The sequence below is a fragment of the Ambystoma mexicanum genome, chromosome 3q (genome assembly GCF_040938575.1).
Source record: "Ambystoma mexicanum isolate Mex_15411 chromosome 3q, UKY_AmexF1_1, whole genome shotgun sequence".
In the NCBI taxonomy this organism is placed as follows: Eukaryota; Metazoa; Chordata; class Amphibia; order Caudata; family Ambystomatidae; genus Ambystoma; species Ambystoma mexicanum.
Genome location: NC_090926.1, coordinates 1,133,474,783 through 1,133,500,847, shown reverse-complemented (window position 1 = coordinate 1,133,500,847; position 26,065 = coordinate 1,133,474,783). Strand labels below are relative to the sequence as shown.

Below are 26,065 nucleotides of genomic sequence, written 5' to 3'. Positions count from 1 at the left end.
CAGACATCACACTATCCGCCTTCTGGGAGCAATGTTTGTAAGCGCTATCACTGATGCTCACCCCACATGCCCCAGAGAAATTGGTCACTGGGCTGGTGGCTACAGCTCACTGCTGGCTGTGAGGAATGCATGGTATCAAGAGAGACGACACAGACAACAGAACTTATGTTTCAACAAACTTTATTAAAATGTCAGGATGGTGTATGGCCTAACTTGTCCTATAACTAAGGTATAGATTTCTCTTTCCGAAAGAAAACTAAGGAAAGTCTGAGTTTATAAGTCGAAATCAATGTTCTGTCTGTGTCCAAAACCTATGCTTACCCTCACATAAAAAATAAAGTAAGGGATTCTTCGAAAATAAAATAGTGTTAAAAAATAAAGTCTCTGCTTCTCTCAGCTTAAGTTCTTCTTGGGCCTTCTGTTTTAGGGTTAATACAGTTCCAATAGTTGTTGGTCTAACCAATGTTTTGCCAAATCTTGAGGTCCCCTTCCCCAAGTTCAATTTTACACAGTTCACAGAAAGGGTTCTTAAGGTTCCCATCCCCAGGACAGTGTTTCTCAGGTCTTTAGGTCCTCAGGATTCCCTTCCCCAAGATTGCAGTGTAGTACTCATATGACTTGCCACAAGGTGTCATCCTTGTCACCATCTAGGCCCCCTGGTTTAGGCACAGTTGTCAGAACACACGGTCCACCCATCACAGGTCATGCAACCAGGAGCCCTGTGCTTCTCAGTTACTTGATTTGCACTGTAGGTGAACTTCATAGTGGCAAACTCCCAGGTCTAAGCACAATTGTTAGACCACACGGCCCACCCATCACAGATCACGCAACCATAAGTTCCCCCCCTTTGGCCACTGTTGCAACACTCTTGTACATTAGTCTTTTGCAAGTCTTCTCCACATAGGTTTGTCAACCTCTTTGCTTTAGTTCTGTTCACAATGTGCTTTCACTCAATTTGACATTCCTTGGAAGTTTATTTTCCAATGTTCATTCAGTGTTTAATATGCTGTATTTAATGTGCCTTAGTTTTTATTCAAACACTCTTTCCATTCTGCTGGGGATTTAATATTGCATATTTTCATTCACACTGTATTTCTCGTTTAGTTCTGTATTCAAGATTGCGTAATTGAATTGAAGCAATAATTTTCTTTCAGTGTGGTATTCAAGATTGAGTAATTGGATTCAAACACTGCTTTTCGTTCAGTTCGGTATTCAAGATTGAGTAATTGCATTCAGTTCTGTGAACCGCTACTTGCCTGCGGTTCCCTTGGAACACTCCAGTGTTTCCAAGTACTCTGACCCTCACCGTCTCTTCACGTCTCCACTGCAGTGTTCTCTTCTGCTCCCGCTCACCTTCTTGCCAGCCGGGAAGCAGCCCGCCTTGATTTGGGATCCACCTTTTATACACCTGAGCCTTATTAATGGGTTTCAGGTGTGTGTTGTTAGCTGATATTGCCTGACCATAACAAATCCAATCACTGGGACATTCCTGACCTTCAGTAGCTGATGTCTGCATACTCCTCTTCTTTGTCACAGTGCTATAGTGGTGTTTCACATAGAAAGTGTGCATTACTCCTGGTTCCTTCGTATTCATCTAAGTACCAGGTAGGGGTGAATGGGGAATTATGGGTTGGGATTGTATATAACCCATAAAGGTTGAGGATAGATTAGATATGTCAGTGTTAGGAAACCCCAAAGATCCTCTACCCAGGTGATCCTCCCTCGTTTGGCCACCCCCAGGGTCGGAATCCAAAAGGAATGGCCCTTCCCTGGACACCTGAACAGAAGATCCCTGGGGAGTAGATGTGAGAGTACCCTTCGGTTTCTCACATAGACTTCCTCAATGCGAGTTGGACCATGATGCTTCATAGGGAAATCTGGAAAGGAAGTCTATTTCCCTAAAGAAGTAACATCAAAGTTTGAAAACTCGTCTGCTGAAATTCCAGACAAAGTATGCGCCTGTTGTTGCACAACTTTATATAGGAAAAGTACAAAAATTGTGGATCCATCCTACAAAACAGAAAACAATGAGGAATCACAATAGTTCCAATTGGCTGTGTATGTAATAGCAGAAAATAAATGCAACATAACTGATCCCCTAATAGTTTGCACATACTGCAACAATAAGATTGATGCTAACCAAATGCAATCTTGAGCTATCAATAATAACTCTGAAATATATCCACTTCCAAAGTCTCTCCAACAACTTAATCTATATGAGAGTATAATACTGAGGGTATCATAAATTGAACAGTACACTGATTACAAGCTATAGAATATCTGCAGCCCGAGACTGCCAAATTGTCTCTATCAGAATTACTGAAAGGAATTTGTGAATAATTAATATTCTTACCATTAGAGCTTAGTAAAAATGTGGAAACACTAGGAGTAGGACGACCAGTACATCAATCTTTCATAGTACTATGTGATGGTGTTCCAACAAAAGACAAAACAAATTGGCAACAAGTTTACTTGGACAAATTTAAAGAAGGGCTCAGAGTATCTTAAACAAATCAATGAATACTACCAAGATATAATCATAGAGGAAATAAGTTATAAAAGTAGCAACACAAATATATGAAGATACACCACAAACTATTCAATCAAAATGTTGATCCTTTCACTACGGACAATATTCTTGGCCAGTATACACTTCACCCGCTATATTCCAGAGACACCATGGAAGATGCACTAAAAACATATCAAATGTGCCAAGCCAAAGGGTCATCAATGAATATATGGGAAAACAGTTTAGAAGCACATACTTTCCCACTACCTATAGGAAAAGGAGGAAGACACGATGAAAGACCCATACAAATCAGTGCATCAGAATATCTTTCTCTACAAAAGTATTCTGCAAATCCAAGATATCGACAAAATGTTCAATACATTTTCCATCTCTTGTTTGAAAGCGAACTAGCAACTCTGTGTTAAGAGTTATTATTATTATTAGTTGAACACACACTAAAATCAGACACCCACTTTCTACGCATGCCACCTACTAAACTCCTTCAAAAGATAAAAGACAAAGATGAGTGTTGGAGTCAAGTATTACAAATCTCTTGGCAAATATGCATGGTACTAAAGAATTCTGGTTCTGACATCATCCAGATGTATGCTAAGCAACCTATGCCCGCCACATGGTTTGTTGCTATGAGTTCGGCAGAATATGCATGGCATGACTTACATGACTCCTATGCACTACAAACCAAAATAAAGAAGGAATAGAGATAAAAAGTTCAGGAGAACTCTGTTCTCTCGACCCTGTAATTTCCTCCACTTGGAAAAGTAGAAAACTTCTTTTGGAGGAAAGAATATCAGTAGAGAGGAGCACCACATAGCCACATGCTTTTATGGATTAGAAATGCTCCCAAATTTGGCCATGACAGTGATAACACTGTTTTACAATGTATTGAAAAATACATCACCTGTGACAGACATCCCTTCAAAAGACATACATCATGACCTACATAATGACCTACGGACACAGATCTTACATTTCCAATGACATAAATATGGAAAATACTGCTGATGTTGATACAAAAACAAAGAGTGATGCTTAAATTGTTGTTTTGGATTCCCAAGACCAGTTTATACCAAAGGTCAAGTTAATAGTTTCATGTCTTTTGTTAATCAAAGTGTGAAAGGCAAATCTCTCAAAAACACATATAACAATAAAATAGATGTAGCATCCAAGTACATCAGTGATTACAATCCTATCATTGCGCTCTTTTAGAATGCTAACATAGCCATTTAATATAATGCAAACAATTCAACTGCAGTTGCAAGACATGTCACAGGGTATCGCACAAAAGCAGAGATAATAGAAATAAAAGACCTCTACAATGACATATCATCTGACAAAACCCTTTCACAAATATTGTGCAGTTTTGGTATCAAAATGTTGTCACATAAAGAGTGCAGGTCCTACGTGGTTGCAGATCATTTAACAGCTACATCCTTGTATGGGAAATATGAAACCTTGGCCCGGCTTCATCGCAAAAAAAGAGTACTAAAATCCTACCAAGAAATCGAATCTATATCTACAGAAAATAGAAATCTTAAAAACTATCTCATTGGCACATGCTTTCCAAACAGAAGAACAAGTTACTTAACAACTGGTAACGTTCTTTCGACTGGATGTTCCTCCCACGTATTCCTCATCTATGATATACATATCTCGCATGCTTCGCTGTTTCTGAAAAAACATTTTGCGGCAGAGGGTGCTGTGCAAGATTTTGTTGCATCAATGTCCCTCGACGGTCTATGTAGCGCATCAACGTCACCAGTAGTATAAGTTGCTCATGCCGCGCACGTTGACTTCGGGTGTGTTTTTTCATATAAATCCATTAACCATTTAGGCGTGCCCCAGACCGTAAGCTCTTCCTGAACGCGGAGTGTAAATCACGTAAATTGTATAGCGGGGTAGGATGGGAGGGGAAATGAGGAATGCGTGGGAGGAACATCCAGTCGGAAGAACGTTACCAGTTGGTAAGTAACTTGTTCTTCGAATGGATTGTGTACTCCCATGTATTCCTCGCCTATGATAGACTCCCAGAGCAGTGATAATTCAGGAGGTGGGAGTACTATTTGGCCTTATCATGAATGGAATGAAATACAGCCTTTGCAAACAGGCCCTCATGGGAAGAAGAGGAGTCTCACCAGTAATGCTTAACAAAAGTATGGATTGATGCCCATGTTGCAGCTGAGCAGATGTCAACTATGGGGACTCCCCTCTGAAGAGCTGCGGAAGTTGCCATACTCTCGTGAAATGAGCACAAAGCCCTTCCGGCAGGTCCTTTCCCGCTAGCCTGTAACACTCCCCAGTAGCCAGAGTAATCCAGCGGGATATAGTTTGTTTTGTCACTGCTAATCCCAGTTTTTGACCGGTATAACCTACAAAAAGTTGGTCATCCTGGCGTAATTTTGACATTCTCGCTATATAATAACTCAGAGCTATTTTTGGGTCTAGTCTATGTAACCTCACCTCTTCTTTGCCCAAATGAGGAGAAGGGTAGAAAGTTGGGAGAGGCATTTGTTGTGACAAGTGAAAGTCAGAAACGACTTGTTGTTAAAAGTCTTAAAGGACAGGAATGTAAAGGCTCAGAGGGTATACATGTTAGAAATTTCAACACAAGATTCATATCCCAAGCAGGGACCTGAAAATGTACTGGAGGGTACACATTAGTGAGACCTTTCAAGAACTGAATTAATGGAATCTTGAAATAGGAATCCTCTTCCGAAGAGTGCTTAAAGATGGAAAGCGCTGCTAGGAATCCCTTTATTGTTCCAATATGGAGCCCCAGATTGGCCAGATGCAACAGAAAAGATAGCACCATAGGAGTGCTACATTGAAAAGGGTCAACATTCTTGTCCTTCCACCAGTTACTGAATTTATTCCGACGACACCAGTACAAGGATGTGGTTGCTGGCCTTCTGGCCGAAAGCAAAATCTCCATTACGTCGTCCATGAGGTCCCAATCCTTATATCTCAATCTCTCCGAAACCATGCGTGAAAGTTGAGTGTCTTGACCTCTGAATGGAGAACCCGACCTTCCTCTTGTGAGAGAAGAAGCTATCTTTATGGAAGACTTATTGGAGAGCAGATGGACATGTCCAGAAGGTCCGGGTACCATGTCCTCCTGGCCCAATCCGGAGCAATGATCATGGATTTCCTGAACTTTCTCAACCTCCTGATTACGTGAGGAATCACAGGGACTGGAGGAAACGCGTACAAGAGTGGAAACTCCCAGTCCACTACGAATGAGTCCCCTAGAGCTCATTTTAGGGGAAATTACCTTGAGCAGGACTGATCGCACTTCCCGTTGACACTGGTCGTGAACAGATCCATGTGAGGGGTTCCCCAAAGGGTAAAGATCTCTTGAAGGACTTCCTGAGGTAGTTACCATTCGTGGGAGACTGTCCCCTGCCTGCTCAGAGCGTCCACCACTGTGTTTTGCCCTCCGGCTAGGTGAACTGCTGACAGAGAGATTCCTTCTTGTATTGCCCAAACCCAGAGCTGCATTGCCTCTCTGCACAGTGGTAGTGACCCTACGACTCCTATCTTGTTGCGGTAGTACATGGCAAATCTGTTGTCCATCATTATCAGGAGATTGTTTCCCTGTATAGAGGGCAGAAAGGCCTTCAGCGCTAGTCTGATTGCCCTAGGCTCTAAAAGGTTGATGTGTAGTTTGTACTCCGATGGAGACCAACGACGACTGATTGACAGTTTGTTGGTGTGGGCTCCCCAACCCGTGAGTGAGGCGTCCATCACTACAGTTATCGCCGGCCATGGTTGCCAAAAAGATTGTCCCTTGAGAATGTTGTCCTCGCAAGCCCACCAAATTAGGTCTTGAGCAACTCTGCTCGGAACTTGCAGAAGATCTGACATATTCCCTGAAAATTGGGACCACTGAGTTCTGAGAGCCCATTGAAAGGATCTCATTCTCAATCAGGCCTGTTGCACCACGAAAATGCAGGAAGCTATGAGATCGAGCAACCTCAAAGAATCGAAGGCCAGAAGATGTTGGGCATTCTGGAACTTCACAACCATCTGCTGAATGTGTGGAGCTCTCACCTCGGGAGGAAAGGCTTTCCCCGAGGAAGGGTCCAAGACCGCTCCGATGAATTGGAGTCTTTGGAAAGGTATCATATGGGACTTCTTGTAATTGAGGGAGAAGCCCAGTCTGTGTAGGGAGTAGCAGGTAATGCTGAGATGTTCCTGGCTTTGTTCTGGTGAACAAGCCCTGACCAGCCAATCGTCCAGGTAGGGGTAGACATGAATCCCCCCTCTCCTGAGACTTGCTGCCACTACCGTCATCAGTTTGGTGAAAACCCTCAGGTGGAGGTCAGCCCGAATGGCAGAACTCTAAACTGATAGTGAGAACCGCCAACCGCGATCCTCAGGTACTTTCTGATGGATTGGCACATGAAAGTAAGCAGCCTGAAGGTCCAATGATACCAACCAGTCTTGGAGTTGGAGAGCCTGAAAGATATGAGAAAGGGTTACCATCTTGAACTTGTCCTTCCTGAGGAACTTGTTCAAGTTGTTCAAGTTTCTTAAGTCCACGATGGGTCTCAATCCTCCGTCCTTGTTGGGAACCAGAAAATAAGGGGAATACCAACCCTTGTTCCACTCCGCTACAGCTACATGTTCTATTGCACCTTTCTCTAGCAGTGTTAAGATTTCCTGCACAAGGAGTGGATCTGGAATTTTGACAGAGTTGGTTCCCGGTGGATGATCCTGAGGCCTTTTTAGGAAAGGAAGGCATTAACCTTGAGCTACTGTTTCCAGTGCCCAAGCATCTGAAGTAATGCCCCGCCATTTGTTCAGATGCTGAAAGATTCTGCCTCCCACCGGGGTCTTGTGTGTCAAGGTCTCAGAGGGACTTGGAGGCTGCTGCAGGAGAGGCTGAGGGCAAAGATGCTGCTGCCGAGGCTGATTTAGCACCTCTTCCTCGTCCACCACAAGGGAATTGTCTTTGTCCTCTCTGTACGGCCTGTCCTCTTCCTCTACCAAATGAGGAATAGTAACGAAAAGAACAACCTCTCCAGGACGATGAGCCTGAATAAGGTTGTTGAGGTTGTTGAATAGAGGCACTAAGGGACTTAGCCGCTGCTTTGTAGGTCTGCAGTTTTTCCAAGCTTTTATCAGCCTTACTGCCGAGTAACCTCGAGCCGTCGAAAGGCATGTTGAGTAGTCTGGCCAGCACATCCCTTGCAAACCCCTCAACCATGCAAATCTGCGCAGTACTGTGCTTGCAGCCATGGATCTGCTGATGCTGTCAGCAGTGTCCAGTCCTGATTGGAGACACTCAGACATTGCCTCCTTCCCATCTTTAACTATATTCAGAAAGCCTTCCCTCTCATCACCTTCTGGAATATGTTCAGCCACCATCTTAACACAGTCCCAAAGGGTATGGGTGAACCTGGCCAGGGTACAAGTGACATTAGCTGACTTTAGGGCCATACTGCCCGAGGTAAACACCTTGCAAGCCTAAGCGTCCACTTTTTTAACATCTCTATCCTGGGGAATAGAGGTATAGGCAGATTGTCTGGTGGAAGTCGTAGCCTGGACCACCAAACTCAGGTGTAGGGTGTTTCCTAAGATAATCAGGGTCACAGCTTGATGGCCTATACTTTCTAGCAAAGTTGCTATTGTCAATTGAGCCAGATTCAGTAGTCTCCTGGTGAGATACCACTGTTATTTGAAGGGCCTTATGAAAAGGAAGAACCTGGTCTTTTTGGGGACCCTGGTCCAGGATGTCAGTCATGTCATCCTGCTCGAAGGTTGGTGAGGACCTACCCCAACCCATGTAGTCAGCAACCCTGCTCATAAGATTCCTGTACCCTGAATCTGCATGGTCTGCAGGGTCAGGTTTAGCAAACTCCAACTCTGGTGATGTATCAAGACCAGTGGCAGAGTGGAGGGTGTCACAGAGATCTCTCATTCTTTATTCACTGTCAATCAATTCCTCATGCACATCTCTGGTGCCAAATTGTATTCCTAATGGATAAATATCTTCCTCTGAGGCACTTTCCTCCTCAGAAATAGAGGACATTGACTTAAAAGTTTGATGTCGGTACAGGTGTATACCTTTTCTGTTGAACAGGAATTTGCCTCGAGGGAACCAGAGGAATCTTCGAAGGTGTCGATGACATTGTCGATAAAGGAGTAAATGTCTCCGTTGGCTTCGGTGTCGAAAGTATCGGCGCCAATATCGTTGATGAACTCATTGAATGTTTCAACGGTTTATGCTTTTTTCCCGGTATCAGCGACTTACTCGACTCTCGAGGAACCTTCGATGCTTTAGCGTCTGGTCAAGAGGAGCGAACGGAGTCTGGGGGTCGGGCCGCATTCTCAAATATTCTCATCGTGTGCACTCTAAACTCATTCCACTTGCTTGGGGAATCCGACTTAGTCGGACACCATATAACCTCAGTTGAGGTGTCCGATGATGAAGAGGGAGATCTATGTCTTCTCTTCGCCTTCTTGGAAGAAGACCAAGATTGTCTCAAACTACTTCTAGAACGAGACCTCTTTGAGTGCTTATGCCGATTAGAGTCCTTAAACTCACTGGACTGTTTATGTTTCTTCAAAGAGGCCTTCGAAGCTTCCCGCCCCACGCCAATTTACCTTTTCGTTCACGATGAGCTTTATCCGTCATAGACTGACAGGAGCCACAGTTGTCAGTCCGAGGGTCTACCTCACAGTGAGGGTCTGTAATCGGCATTTTAGAATCGCAGTCGTAACACTTTTTAAACCCGGTATTAGGGGAACAAGGGGTCGGAGAAGATGACATTTTCCTGACAAAAACACAAAGCGTGCCGTTAACTCCATTGTGAAGCTATAGGAAAAATGGAACTGGAGCCAACGGGCGCGGCACAATCTACTTATACTACTGGTGACATTGATGCGCTACGGAGACCGTCGAGGGACATCAACGCCACGTCATTGTGCACATCGCTCTCTGCCGTGAACATTTTTTCCGAAGCAGCAAAGCTGGCGAGATACGTATATCATAGATGAGGAATACGTGAGAGGACACAATCCATTCAAAGTACTGCTTTGGTAAACATGTGGTTGTACAATATAGCAAATATGGCTAATATACAGTCTTAAATTGTGAAGGAATTCTAATAAGACTTTCAAAACCCAGTAAAATTATCATTTAAATCTGCAGAGCATTGATAACTTTATTACATGGACCTACAGCAACTATTCAAACCTTGGAGAACAGAGGATTAATTGTTAGGTGACCATGACACATTTGAAGACCATTCAAGGGAAATGAAAATAGTATAACAAATTACAATTTTAAACGGTACAAAGAAATGTTAGACAATGAGCGACAGCAAGAAGAAGAAATAGAAAGACAATTATATAAAAACACTACTGAAGGGAGTCAACTATCTCCTACAGGAGGCTAAGAACCAACTGGAGAACCACTCATTCAAAATGAAGCAGAAAAAGCAATGAATGAAGTAGAAAACACCATGTTACAATCCAAACAATCTAAACAAGATTTGGCAGCCCCCAAAACACAGTTAAATTGCAACTCACCATTTACCTCGAAGCCACTGAAGAAATTGAACATGGACTAATACATGAAAATAATACTTGCAGTTGTAAAACATTACAGACCTCTGTATGTAAGTGGTGAAGCTGGTTCTGGCAAGACCTTCTTAATTAAAACAGTCAGGACATTTTTTGAAGATAAAACAAACAACAACCTTTCAGCTATTGTAACAGCCCTCACAGGTCTAGCTGTTTATAACATAGGAGGTGTAACTTTACACCGACTCCGACTCCTCCCAGTGCAACACCAATACAAATTAGAATATTACAAATTGTCAGCGGAAGCTGCAACTGAAGTATGCAGAATTCTAAGACAAATGAAAGTCCTCCTAACAGATGACGTAAGCATGGTTTCCAACCTAATGCTTGCTTTAATTCATCTAAGAATGAAGGAAGTCCTGAAAACTGGATGTGAAGAACTGTTTTGAGGAAAACATGTAATTGTCTTTGGAGGCCTCCTGCAGTTAACACCAATGAAAAGGTAACCTATAATTAAAACATTAGGCTAAAAAGAATGCTGAATACACTCGGCAGCATAGACAATGTCAATCTGTGGCATCATTTTCGATACAGAGAACTTGCACACAGCATTTGTCAATCTGCAGTACCAACATATGCGCACATTTTAAAAAAATGTCCAGATGGGGTACTACTATACCCACACTCCATGCAGCCATGCTCCAATCTGCCCACTTGCCATTGCCACAATAATGTGTACTGTAACTTCCACTACTACCATACTCACGCTCCAAAGGTACTACTGTGCCTCTAAGCAGTGGTCGCATAGTTAAAATTACATAACTATTAAATCCAAAGTAATAATAATATAATATCTATTTCTTATATAGCGCCACACACTCATGGGTCTCAGAGCGCTGAAATAACATATGACATTATTATCCAAGAGTGGTACTCTTCAACCTCGAAAGGATGAAAGGCTGAGTTGACCTTGCCAGTATTTGAACCTGCTACAGCAGACTGTGCACAGATGTCAGGGGCGAGCGTTCAACTTGCTGTGCTATCTGACCAGCTAAGCATACTATTCTCACTATTGCCAGAGGCCAAATTGTTTGAGTCATTAAACCCAAAGTAAGCATGCCCCAAACAATCTGGCCACTGGCCATGGCCAGGACAATGTGTACTGTGAATACTACTACCTCCACACTCCAAAAGTCCTATTCTGCTTCTATACAGGCTTCACGGTATTTCAAACTGCATAACTATTAGACCCAAGGAAATCTTAATATTCTCTCCATAGTAAATGGCCAGATTGTTGGGGCCATTAAAAGCAAAGGAAATGTGCTCTTGTAACCATTTCCTAAATATTTGGCTATAGCCACAGTGACACTTACTAGTTCCATTACATAAGCATTCAACCCAAATTAATCGATGTAGTAGCGTATAACCTAACACCACCATTCTCATTGGATGTCTTGCTGTGCGTGTTGGCCGCAGACAGTAAAAATGACTGTGAACTCGGCGACAATCCTACAACCATTTTTACACACAATATCGCATACATTTTTCCCTTTATTTTCTCCCGTGCCCTCCCTAGACACTCTTTAATCCTCAAAATAACCAGCCATTTATTTTTCAGAGCTTTTTCATACCGCCATATCTGCAGACTAGGAGTGTAGTTTGCGAATCCAACTTAGAGTCAGTTTTAAAACATTTGACTTGCCTCACGTTTTTCAAATCAAACAAAAAAACACAAACAATTGACCAATCATAGGCTGTGTATGATGTCCACGAAGATTACGCAGCTCTGATTGGTTCACAGACATCCACGCACACCGAATTAGGAATGGAGTCCGTGGAGCAGATGGCCCTACAATTTGAGCATTTAACAAAAAAATGTGCTGAACAGATTTACACCAAATTCACAAAAGCATGCTTTTGGGGCCATGACAATGCTCCTCGCACACATTTTGTGCAACTCCGTCCAGCGATGCTTGCTGTAGCAACAAGCAAAGATTTTTGCATTCATGTTTATCGGAATTTCAAATGTTTTGGGACCCCTCTATAACTTTGTCCCACCTTGATGAAACCACACAAAACTTAGCAAAATAAATTGTCTCTATACTTTTTTGTAAGGTTTCATGAGGATTCGTTGAACTGCGTCAAAGTTATAAACTGCCCCCAAACTGCTCTTCCTAAAGGAAAGACAACTTAACCATAACAGCATGGTCGCTACCGCAGATCCTGTCTTTACAGGATCTGCAACAGCGACCGCATTGTTATGGTTATGGTGGCATTTATCATAGGAATAGCAGTTTTTGGGTGTCTTATAACGACACTGTTCGACAAATCCACAAGAAAAATTGCAAAAATTATATAGACCCAATTCTAAGAGCTTTGGGAAGTTTGGTGTGGTTCTTCACGGAGGAGCAAAGTTATAGAGGATGCTACAATTGTCCAAATACAGATTGACTTAATTAGAAAACAAATGTTGCTGGATGGATTAGCACCAAACTTGTGTGGAGCGGCAGCCTTGTCCAGAAAGCATGCTTTTGCACATTGTGTGCTAACCTGACCAGCAGAGTTGATTTTAAAATAAAAAAAAAAATGATGAATACATTATTAATCTCTTGGCTCGGGTCATGGACTCACTTCTTGATTTGGTGTCCGTGGATGCATTGGATGCGTCTGGACCAATCAGGGAGCTGCATGCTGTCCATGGTTATCATGCGAGGGTACTAACTGGGCAACTAAAAAACATGAGGTATGTCAACACTCATGAAGCAGGAGCGATGTTGGGTTTGTGACCTGTGCCCATGGTCCGTGGACCCCACAAATAATCCCTGGGGTGGTGAGGAGTGAGTAGGGTGGCACAAACATAATTCCTAAAGAGCAGAATACTGGTGTTATTTGTAATAATTGTAGTTATTGTGTAATGTATGAACTGTTAATTGTTTAATGTATGAGCTGTACAACTCATATGCTCGGTGTACAGTTTGTATGAATTATCCACATTCATTGTGCGCACGTGGAATAGATACATTTCAAACATAAATATCTCAAACGTGTCCAAGACGATTTTCAAATTTCATGTTCAGTGCAACCAATTCCCGACGAAATCTAGGCACCTGCAAAACATTTTGAAAATCCAAGTGACGAAGGTTGAGATATTTGCACGTAAACATATTTTTTTCCTTTGGTAAAATCCCATGTTAAAGCTGTTCAAAACACAAACATAGTAAACATTTTTTAAACTATGAAGCCATTAATGTAGAAATGTTGCATGCACAGGTGGCTTTGTCGAAATATCACTCTGGAATATGTTCAGGTTTTTTTCATGCAAGCGTACAAAAGTTATTGAGCAAAGTAATTTTCTGGAACGCCATAGCGAGTTCATCTTAACCTTAAATATGCTTTGCGTTGGTGCAAATGCGTAATATATATACATATATATTCAGTGAAAAAACTCTCTGTTAAGAGAGAGTTAAGGTGATCAGATTTAATGCAAGAAAACCCTTGAAATGCAGCACTCGCTTTTGAAGCAATTACACCTTAACGCTGCGCCCACCTGTTGCACAGTGTAGGACCACAATGATGGACATCACTGATGACATCATACATGACAACACTGATTCATTACATTTTGAAATATGACAACTTTGCTTTGTTACATACCATATGTGTAGAAATGTAATAATTATACAGTCCATTGTGGTGTGCCCCTGTTTCTTTGAATGTAACATACAGTAAACAATTGTAAGTACATACAGACATTATTACAAAGAAGAATAGTATATACGCTGAAATGTGAGGGGGACAAGTAGGTTGAGTTTTCTTACAAATAGACATTGTATTAAATAAAAGGTGAGACAAACGCCTATCTTTCTCTAACCTATTAAAGATTTCCCTACCTACCAAACTAAGACTAAAGGAAAATGACCTAATGTCCAGAATTATCTGTCCCTCACACTTATACATACAACAAAATCATATAGGAATTATTTGGTTAATTTAAACTTCAGACGTAAGAGTCATAAACATAAATCCTTGTGACCAGGGCTGAATCCCCTACCCCTGACCAATGTTCAAGTTCAGAAAAATTATTGTCAATAGCCAAGTTTCATTCCAGTTACAGCACATAGTTCTTTACATTCCATATGTCCTTCACTTGGCAAGGTATCTGTTTTAGTTTCCAAACCTTTTCAAGTCAATTGTTAAAGTTTCCACATCCTTTTGCTAGTTTAACCAAAAAGATGTCTTCTGCATACAAGTTTTTAGTCAAGATAATTATTCTTTCTCAGATAATCAGATCACTTTTCGTCTCCATGAATAACACATTAGTCAGGATCTTTCAATCACAAACATATATTTTAGTCAGGATGGCTATGCAACAGTTCATCAATACACAGTAGAGGAATTGACACTTCTTTTACACCACAACCTTCTACCACATACAGAGCACTTCAAATCATCATCTTCCTGGTTTACTCGCCTGCCAGGATAATAACTCTAACTCCTACCACTACTACTTGTACTTTGTGGTGAGGTTTGTTCCACACTTATATACTTATTGAGGAAAGTTGAACCAACAATTGCTTCTTGATTAATTCTTTTGACTTGCAATACCATCAACTTCTTCCGCAATTATAAGTTTCCACAATGACAATGAATCTCACATTTGTTTGTTTGCCACTGGGCAATGCAGGTTACACCTCTCTCCTCCTTTCTCCGATTCCATTTTACTAAACCTATTGGCTGTTGGCAATATGGTTTAAATCTTTCTCCCATGTTTTGTTTTATTTATTTATTTATTTATTTGCATTTTTAAAGCGCTCACACAGCCCACAGGCAGCGAGGCGCTGCTACAGGAATTGTAGTTGCGTAATTGTTATTGTCTTAGTTGTGTATTTATAACGTGCTTAAATACCCAGTGGTTTCCAATGCGCTGACCCGGGGATCGAACCTGTGTTGCTTTGTGTCGTCTTGCTTCCAAGGCAAGCACGTTGCCGCTGAGCTATCCTCCTGGGACAATGTTATGTTATGTTGGGATAGCTACTTTCAAATAGCCTTGATAGTCTTTGGCTTTGACAATGCAGATTGTAATGTCCCTAACATTCTTTAGGAAACTTGTATCGTCTTTGTTCGCTTTGGTAATGGAGTTTACAATATTCTTCTCTTCGACATTTCTCATTAGGAAAATAGCATTCACTTTGCTTAATTATTGCCCCCTTTTGGCTTGTGCAATGTGGGTTGCAATATTCTCTTATTCAACCTTTCTACCTAGTAAAGTTGTGCCAAATTTGTTTTAATTTAAAAGTCAGTTTTCAGAATTTATTTTCTCACACAGCGGTCTATATTGTAGTGGTCCGCGGACACCTAGATCAGGCAAACTCACTGGTATGAGCTGGCGTCTCCCTTTGACTCGCTGCTTCTCCTTCTGGGCTCGTCGGGACTTCCTTTTCATTTGACATCTCCGGTCAGCTTCCTGCTGCCCAACCTGGTCTGGGCTTACTCTGCTCCACACACGCTCCAGTGAAAGGCTTACACTGGTGCGATATGTAAGAAACAGAGAGCTTCAATCTCCCTCAAGAAGGCTGGGCTCTTCACTGCTTTCCTCTGCAGGTCCTTTTTTGTAAGGATTGCTACCTCTGCCACAGTTTCAGTATGGTGTCCCGCTCTCAGAAAAGCTGTGGTACTGGTTTTTGCATCTTCCTGCTGTTCTGCTGCTTCTACTGCTGTCTAATGGCCAGCACCTGAAAGGTCTTTAAATGTTTAAAGGTGTGGGTCATTACAACCACTAGACTGCTCAAGATCAATTAGTACATTTGTACTCCTCTTCCTCATCAGAACTAAGAGCAATGTTCTTAGTGTTTTTAACATCAACATTTTACATTTTACAATAAGCCATTAAGATGGTAGGGATCCTTAGTGAAATTATTCAAAGGGTACTCCCATTTCTCCAGACCCAGTCCCCTCCCATGTGATCCACCCGCAGAACATCCCCCTCCACTCCCCTAGGGTCAGGATCAGGTAGTGTCTGCCTTTTCCTGATCATATGAGAAGGGGTCCAGGCCAGGTTCTTTGGTATGATCACCTCTGATTCATTACAGTACCTTGGAAGGATATCTGTTATACATGAATACAAATTCTTAAGTTATTTCTGCTTGCAGCTGCCTTGCTGCTCCTCTGACACCAACAAAGGCAAAGGTAAGCATATTGCAAACGTGCATGTAAATGATCCATTGCTTGCCGCGTTGCATGCTGTGGAACTGTATTTGCGCCTCATCCCCTTGATGTCCTGTCTGACCTCCTTCTTGCCTCCTGTATGACACTGCCCGACGCCTGACTGCACCTCCCAAATCCAAACAGCATTGCCGGAACCTAAGCTGAACCAGGACATGATGCCGCCCGCTACCATATATAAGCCACCGGGACGCAGAGACAGGCAATTCTGCACCGGCACATGCTACCAAACCTGCCCTGCGAATACTGCTCTGCCTGCCCCACTCCCAAGCTATCATGCCTCAGGCAGGATCATTAAATTACTCCCGTCTAATTCAAATAACAGCCCCAGAGAACCCCAGACGGAGAGTGGCCTAAACTGCATCACACTCCTGCCCACACCTGTACCCAAGCCTATCCCACACCGCTACAAGCCCCAGGATAATCAGGCCAGCCCACTTCTAAAAACCCATAGACACCCACAACCGGCGGCAAAAAGCATGCACTGCACTGACCCGGTTATATCATCCTCAGCTAATAGGCATCCTGTGCTCCTCAACGCCTCACCACCGACCCTCATATTTAGAAATGCCAGACTAGCCATTAGGTGCTATAGACCCAAACCTCTCTGCTTTCCCAGCCCCATTAGTAATAGAAATGCCTATCTGAGCATTAGATCATGAACTGGCCTTAAAGTTGGCATCCCTAGCCTTGCTAACCTTGAGTCTAGAAGCCCACTGCCTAAAGACGCAACCATTCCAAGTTAACTAGAGTCTTCATAAACAATCTCAAACAAGACAAGCCTATTCCAACTATAAACAAAGCAAGTGGTCCTAAGATTAAAACTAGCCAGAAAGCTACCCACACTGCCCTCGCTAGACCTACACTTAACCCTTCTGCTAGAAATCCTACGCCCCTCGCCTCCACTCAAGATACAATCTCCAAAGACCCCAGACCTCCACTTGCCCTCCTCAAATGATCCCTCATCAACACCAGATCACTCCCGGCCCATGCCCTAGACATTCATGACCTTCTCACTACACAACACCTTGACAGACTAGCCATAACTGACACCTGGCTAAATCAAGCTTCTGGTCCACTGCTATCACAAGCTCTCCCTGATGGCTTTGGCATCTTCAGAAAGGACAGAGAGAAATCCTGAGGAGGTGTCGCAATGATATACAGAGACGCCCTCAACTTTAGAGAGACTAACCTTACTATGGGAAATAACTGTGAACTCTTCACAGTCAAACTCACCACCGCCCCAGCAGACTCAATCACCACACACATTGTATACCGTCCGCCAGGCCAAATCACTACCTTTGAGGAAAACCTTGTTCACATGCTAGGAAATTACTTCAAACTGACAACCAGAACCCTGATACTCGAGGACTTCAATCTACACCTGAACGATCCTCTGACATGGCTGCCTCAGTGGTCGCAAAAGCTCTCACCATCGGATCTCAGCAGTCACCCATAACAAGGGGAAAACCCTGGACTGGGTAGTGGACCTAAATAACCAGATCTCCATCACATCCATTCTACCGTGCCATTGGTCAGACCACCACACTGTCATCTTTACCCTCCCTTTGCTAAAAGAGCAGCCTCATACCCTCACAACTTTGCTTTCTAGCCTTTTATGAAGCACTCCTAAAATCTCTCAAGGGTCCATCTCGCGCCATCTTACCCCTCTCTTACCAGGGAACCTTGTCTAAACAGACCCAATTACGCAAGCAGATTTGTACTCTAGCACAATTACCTTTGCCATAAACCTGGTGGCCCCTCTAGTGCTAGCAGAGCCAAACTGGCCATACATATCAATGCAATGTTTACCCCTGACCTGCAGGCTCTACGCACACAAAAAAGACAAGCAGAAGCAGCCTGGAGAAAGGACCCTACTGCCCAATAAAAAGTCTCCTTCAACTCCATAGCCAAAGAATATAAATGTGCAATTATCACAGCCAAGGCAATGGCCTTCAATTCCAGAATATCGAATGTCAGCTCATATTCTCAGATCTTTAAAATCCCGAGAGAGTTGGACACTAAGACCACTCCCCCGCTATAATCTCCAAAGACAAATCATGGTCTACTAATATTCAGAACGCTATGCATGCTACAATCACCCTGTTACAACTGAAAATTGCACATAAAACAAGCCCTGATCAACACGCCCATCCCACATCAGTCCTCACCTACGGATAGCACACCTTCGTTTCACGCCAGGAATGTTCCCCGCTAACATTTTTAAAGACTGCTTGGAAGACCTAGTCCCATTCATCACAAGATGTATTGATGCTTCCTTTGCCACGAGTCTAGTCTCAGCCAGCCTTAAAGAATCGTGGGTGCTTCCCTTCTGAAGAAACCCTTGCTTGACCCGGCAGTCCCCAACAATTACCGACCCATCACAACAGTACCATGTTTATTAAAGATCCTTGACAGAGTTGCCTACGACCAAATCTAATTATTCTTAGAAGCTAACTACATCTTGGGGTTGCGCAGTCAGGCAGTCACTGAACAGAATCAGCTTTACTACACCTGAAAAACCAGCTTGATGCCTTCACAGACAAATGAAAACCAGCCCTCTTACTTCTCCTGGATCTCTCCGCCGCCTTCTATTTGGTAAATCACAAAACTCGTTCCAACCATCTTACTGAATCCGCCAACTTCAACCGGGAAGCATCAACCTGGGTAGCTTCCTTCCAGGAGATGCGATCTGTGAGAGCCTTCTCGGAGATGGCTTGAGCCCCTTCAGCCCGATTCCATGTGAACTGCCTTAAGGGTCCTGCATCTCCCCCTCCCTCTACAACAATGTCACCAAACCCCTCTTCGACCTTCTGGACTCGGTATAGCATTCAAAAACTATGCCGATACCCAAATCCTCCTCCCACTCACTGGCCTCTACGACACTGACTCCCTCAACAGAATATATTCAACTATCCAAGCCTGGATGGCACAAACCACCTCTGCCTCAACAACGATAAGACCGAGATCTTGTTAGTTGGGTCTCCAGCCATGCTCAGAAAACTCAATAAACAATTTACAGCTTTCACGAGAGATAGCACTCAAATTCCGGTCTCAACCTCAGTAAAAACATTGGGCGTCTACCTGGATGATCTTCAAAACTCTATGCATTACACATAAATGCTTGGCAAACTAGGCCCCTGAAAACCTGTCGCAGAAATTCATGCGATCCAAATCCACTAGACCCGTTAGAGAATTCCACTTTCACTACCTTGTGCCACCAACATTCAAGAAAATCAAAGGAGGAGGCTCTAGCCTCCCAGCAATGGCAATTCAGCACTGGAAAGCGCTGCACTCTGCCCTAGGGGTGGAAGAATCCTACTGGCCTTTGTGTAAGCCTCTAAAGACTTGGCTATTCACCTACAATTGCTAAGCTCATTAAAGGTTTATTTCAGGCACACTTTAGGGGGTGAGGCATTGATTTAGTCTGTTTTTAAACACCTGAACTCAGCCTTTCATCCTTCTGAGGTTGATAAATGAGTACGAACACAGGTTGGGTGTAATTGTATGTATATTTGTTTGATATGAAGCGCTTAAGCGTAACCACTATATAATAACACATCATTATCATTTGGCCATGGACGTCTGCTTGCATTCACAGGAAATTTGGTAATATGGGCCTATACACACTGATCTTAACGATAAATATGGTGATCCATTCTTGTGTGAAATGTATAACATATTATAGTGATGTCGTAACCATATTTTTCATACTGTACTTAGGAACAATGCTGTGTGATGCCACCTCCTGTTTTGTCAAGGGGTGAAAGGTCGTGTTCCATCACTTCCTGTGATAGAACTTCAGAGTGGGGTCGAATGACATCACTTCCTGTGATGCCATCAGAGTTCAAGGGTTTTATGATGTCACTTCCGTTACCCCTGACATTTTGGTGAAATGATGTCCCTGGATACTTGTGTATAAATGTATTGTTCCTTGTCATGTTGTTATTATTGTTAAATGTAATACATTCAAATATGTACCAAAAGTGGTAAAAAAAATTATTCTAACTTATATAATCACTAACAGCATATATGAAGTAATCATTAGTGGCATTATCAGTGATTTCATTAGTGATGCCATGTAGGATGGAATTAGTGAAGTCATCTATGATGTCATCACTGTGGTCATATGCTGCGCAACACGGGCGTAAAGTTAAGGTGGACTTGCTACAAATGCGAGTGCTGAATTTCAATGGCGTTCTTGCATTACATTTGATCATGTTAACTCTCTACTAACAAAAGTTTTTCACAGAATTTCAAGAGTTTTATTATGCTACAGTGTCTTTGGTGCCCACTAGCCACGGCCTTCAGCCCTGGTCACTGTACTTGTTGAACAAATGTTTCCTTGGGGGCCACTAGCCATAGCCTTTGGCCATAGCCACTGTACACGTTGCAACAATAGGTTTCTTTAGGGCCCACTAGCCATGGCCCTCTGGCATGACAGTGGCCACGGCCTTTGGCCATGGACTATGTACATGTTGCACCAAAAGGTTTCTTTGGGCCCAATAGCCGTGGCCTTGGACTGTGGTCACTGTACATGTTGTACAAATAGGTTTCTGTGTGGCCTAATAGCCATAGCCTTTGGCAGTGGCCACTGTACATTTGGCACCAATAGGTTCCTTTGGGCCTACTAGCCATAGCCTTCGGCGATGGACAGGGCCTTCGGCCATGGACACTGTACATGTTGCACCAATAGGTTTGTTTGGACTTGGCCAATGGCACAAAGACCCATTACCCCCTGCCTAGTAGATGTGATCACTGTAGGTATGAATTCTCCTTTTTTTCCACTCTCTCCCCGATTCCTGCTGGATTCCCCCAATAATGGCAACAAACCACACATACAGAGGCAATGAACTACCCATGCCTGTAGTATTCCACTGGTGTTCCCCCGATAATCCAAAAACATGAACAAATCAAAAACTCCTCACCAAGTGCCCCCATCCTCTTTCCATGGTCCGCGGGAATGTCGCCTAATGGAATTGCATCCTTATTCCTTCTCGAAAGAGCTTTTTGAGCACTTTTCTTTTTTTCGCATTCCCCCAGCACTTTCACGGTAATCGCTCACATCGAGCACAAAAAAATGGCGGCTTTTCATTTGTGAAAGGATCACTGCTGCAAAGCACCATGGGAGATATAGCTATTCTTTTTGGAGCAGGGCTTGACCCTAATCTCCCGTCATATATTTTAATAACTACTGGAAAGATGTACCCCAAACCTGTCCCAGAAATGAAATGAATGCTTTGTTCCCAAGTTGTTTCTTATTTAGTTCAAATTTGTTCAGCAGTTTTGGATATGTTTCTTGAAGGTTAGAATGGATTTAGTGAACTAACCAGCCTCTAAGGCCAGAGCTGGACCAAGGGGGCAGTTAAGTGTCAATAGTACCTGTTTATGGTACTTAGAGGTTTGACAGCATCAAACAAGGCTTCTTGGTGCTGTTCCAGCAGTATGAATCGTATTTCACTGTGTCAGCTGCATCAAACCGGGGCGGAGCTGAAGTTCGTTGTGGTTCCAATAAGTGGGGATTGTGATGGCCATCGTCATCATTTCGTTAGTAACGTGGCTGCGGACTGGATATGCAGTTTGAGTCGAACAGCTCAAGTGCAGTGTTCGAAGATCGCGGTTTGAAGGTTTATCCAGGGTCTGATTGGCTGCTGATGAAGATCTCCAGCAAAGATACAGGTAGTTCAAAGAGGCAGTTCCAAGACGGCAGGTGTAATGATGAGCTTAAGGTTCAAGCCAGGGCAACAATGCGCTCAGGTGGCATGGAGCAATGACAAACTGGTTTGAAGGTGCAGTTCAGCTGTTCGGGAGCAACAGTCACATTGTTCTAGATGGGGAGCAGTCTTGAGTTGGATTCGCACAAGGGCCTGCTGTTCTTCAAGGGACCACCAGGCTCACTTCGACAGTTGGTTCCACTGCAAAGATGCTGGAGACTGGATGTGCGTTTACACTGGATCGGTTTGATCGAGTACTTGAGGAGCTGTGGATCTTAAGGGCCACCAGGGTTAGTTAATCGGTCAGTTTGACCACAAGGAGGCTGGAGGCTCAATACGCAGTTTGGTTCCAGTGGCTCCATGCAGCGTTAGCTGATCGGGGCTCGATGGACCACCAAGGTCAGTTTGACAGGCAATGGCAATCAGCAGCAAAGATGCTGGTGGTTCCAGCGGCGGCTCAAAGGGTACAGCTGCAAGGATGAGCTTGTAGTTCGAGCCGAGGCACAAACGAGCTAGACTAGCTTATTTGGCACAAACAGGTTCAAACACGCTGGACAGCGGTTCATGGAGGTACAGTGCCAACGGCAGCATCAGACAGCATCAGAGGGTTCTGTGGGTTTGAAGGTGCCGGATTGGCCCGAATCGCAGCTCAACTAGGTCCAACAGAATTAATACAGGTTTTCTGGCTGTCTAGGTCCTCTGGTGGCTATGAGTCCCAATGCAGTAACTCAAGGATAAACTTTGGTCCTTGTTCTCGTTCTCCCATGCACTAGGGAGGGTGGTCCACAACTGCAGGCGTCGTACAATGTGGAGAGGTTCTGGGTACTGTTGTGACAGGCTGAGAGGCAGATCTTGTCCCAGCAGCAGGTTATCCCCATGGTCCCTGGTGGTGGTTAGGGGACAGAGCTCACCAATAAATCCTTCCTCAGGTATATGTTCAAGAAAGAATCAAAGAAGTGGTGTGAGACCCCTTCTTCTAAAGCTGAAGGTCCACAGGTGATTGGACTAAAGCTAGGCTGCTTTAGTGGTCCAATCCCTGCTCTTAAAATAAGTGATCTTTGCCCTTCTGACATCACACCCAACATGAATTCAGATAAATCCAGGAAGAGACAGAGAGAAACAAGATGGTGGAATCTTCCTTCCTCTGTACACAGCTTCCCCTGTCTACACTAACCTACCCCTTCCCTTCTCAATAGGATCAATCCGAGACAGAATCAAGCTAAGAACTCTTGTCATTACACACAAGTGCCTGTCATTGACTGCCCCACAATACCTATCTGACAAATTTGTTAGACACAGCACTTCTAGACCCACCAGAACTCCCTACTTGCACCAACTCAAGGTCCCCAAATTCAATCTAAAAACAGCAGGAGGTTCCAGCTTCCCGGTTCTTGCAGCTCAATGTTGGAACACCCTCCCTCTTGCAATCAGATCGGAAGTTTCCTTTTGGCCATTCAGAGCGATGGTGAAATCCTGGCTCTCTGCCTAACACTGTGCTACTTACTCACGCACCCCCTAGGTCTTAACTATACCTTGAAACCGATCACCATGTAACCCGGTCTGCTATTATCTATTGTATTTTTTCTTGTTATTTACTACACCCATCTGTCTGTACCATTGAATGTATGTACTTCTCTTGCTGTGCGCAACGATACGTAACTATGTTGTCCATATGATTATGCACCCAGCAACCCAAGGATTCGGTTGTGCTCTATAAATAAACAAACTAAACTTAACTAAAGGCCTTTTGAAATGCATAACGTGGTGTGAGGCCAGGCCTTTTGTGAAATGGTGTGCCCCTTTGATTCCTGTTCCCAGGCCAGCTTCCTACTGAGTGGTTCTCTCCTGGGAAGAGTGTTACCTACCCTTTCAAAGGAACAAAGACAGGCAATCCCTCAAGGCTGCAGGCCTGCCAGAAGTGGCAAAGTCCAAGTCCATTCTGTCTGGGTAGAATACACATAATCCTTCCACAGCTGAGCATGGGCTCACAGGCTGACACATTTCTAATATCAAATTGCTGAGGCTGTCTGTAATGATTCTGAGAATACCATCCACCCTACCATAACTCAGGTATGGCTTCTTTTTAAAGATTATTCTTACGCTTTAGGCATGGAGTTTATGACAGGGGAATCTGATCAGCAGATTACCCTTTTGGCGATGGAATTACCAGTATCCTTTTATTAATGTAATACATATTTAAAACTCCAAGAGTCCTACACCCTTGCCAAGTGCCACAAGGTCACTCACTACCTTAGATGCTGGAATGCTCAACACAGTTGATCATGTATTCTTGGCACTTCTCTACTGTCTAATACATTATTCAAAGTTGGTGAGCTGGCTTTATAGGTTAGAGTACCACAGCATACATCTACAAATGTGGAAATCTCAATAGCACAACGCCATTCAGCTGGAGATGGAGGAGCTAGGGAATTCAAGAGTAGGGCTGTACATGTGCTGAGCCAGGAGATCTGGTGATGTTCGTAGGGCTGAATACAACCTAAGCGATGAAAATGGCAACGCAAAACATGGGTTGAATATTTTGTAAAGCACAGAAATATTTGTTAAAACCAGAGTTAGTGGTGATAAAATGAAAGTGATGACCTTGCATAAACCAGATCTCCCTTCTTGCCTTAGCACTTACCATGCTTTACCTCGTGGAGTACAAAGGGCATATGCCTGCATTTACTATCCCTTACCCACCCGTTGGCAGGCAGAATCCATGGTTATGTATTGGGGTCATCCCAATCTTTAAAAATCATCCATCCACATGTGGGTCGTACAAGTTCCAAATGAGGATTAGGAAGGATTTCCGGGTGGCACTGAAACCATTTCAGAAGGTGGACATTCCGAAGCTTTCTCAGAAAATGCAGTTTTCATCAAGAGAACCAATAAGGGTGAGGCGAGTCCAGTAACTTAGAATCGATCAAATGGGATTTATATATAACTATTTTGCTTTGCTACTTTTTACCAACGCTCCAAAATAGCAGCTCATGACAGGAAAAGGATCAGAACCTGGATTGACCATGAAATGATAAATGGCTTTATAAAATAAAATAGCAGGAGTTTGTGGTACCTGGATATTACATATTTATGCTAAATAGTGACACAGTACCAAAGAAATGCCAAGACAGCCTCTCCCGTTCCCCCTATAACGATCATCAATTTGTGTATGATTGTTGGTGCAAAGTGCATATCAAACTATCGGCAGCCCACCCTGTCTGAGCCACACAACAAGGCTCTCATCTTCTATATTTTCACTTGCACAGTATCTCAAACCTTTATATTCTTTAGGGTGAAGTTGACGGCATCTGAAAAGCTGCTTTTTTCCTCGCTTGTTATTTGGCCACTGACGACACGTGCATTAATCGAAACATCACGAAGAGCTTCGGAGGACTCAGTATCTTTGTCTTTAAAAAAGTTTGCATTCAGGATCGTTTCCATGTTCTCAAAAGATATGAACGCGACCCCGCCAGAGGCTAAAAGATGAGAAAGAGGAAAAGTGCATAAAGATACTCAGTGGCAGGTTAAGATAAATACAGCAATGAGCTAAACATGCCGAATCAAATCACTTCCCACAGCCATAACTCATGAACGATTCAGATCAGGGACAAGCACACAACAGTGATCGGGGTATCCATCTAGAATGAAAATGTTCAGACATTAAATCACCAAACCTAGGCCCCATGAACAAGCCCTGGGCATGTGATTTGTATGCTAAAGCTTACATGATGCCAAGAGAATAATCAATGAATTCACATAAATTGTGAACAAGAGCTCATCAGTTAGGGTAGGCTAGAGGGAACCCAGTTATTATGTATTGACATGGTCTTTTCTTGCAGCAGTCAAAGTTATTACTATACTTTTCTTCGTTTTCCTCTCTTCAGCTCCAAGAAATGGTCAACGGGTCAATCTCCAACAAATAGTTCCATAGGAAAGAACATTGAAAGAAATATTACAAGGGCCAGTTACTATAACAACAATCTTACTCCAAGTGCAACTCAATCAATGGATTTTTGGGCCCTTTGACTTTAAGCCATCTCACTGAAAATGTAAGGCTTTTTCTTTTTCCTTG

The 26,065-nt window shown here is 43.2% G+C and overlaps 1 protein-coding gene across 1 annotated transcript in view; it reads right to left on the bottom strand.

The window, feature by feature from the left end:
• LOC138447678 (adhesion G protein-coupled receptor E3-like) overlaps positions 1-26,065 on the bottom strand; it is a 1,605,711-nt gene that overhangs the window by 600,847 nt on the left and 978,799 nt on the right. The window contains exon 13 of the mRNA XM_069603942.1: positions 25,270-25,469. Within this exon, the coding sequence (XP_069460043.1) occupies positions 25,270-25,469 (200 nt within the window). The remainder of the gene's footprint in view (positions 1-25,269; positions 25,470-26,065) is intronic.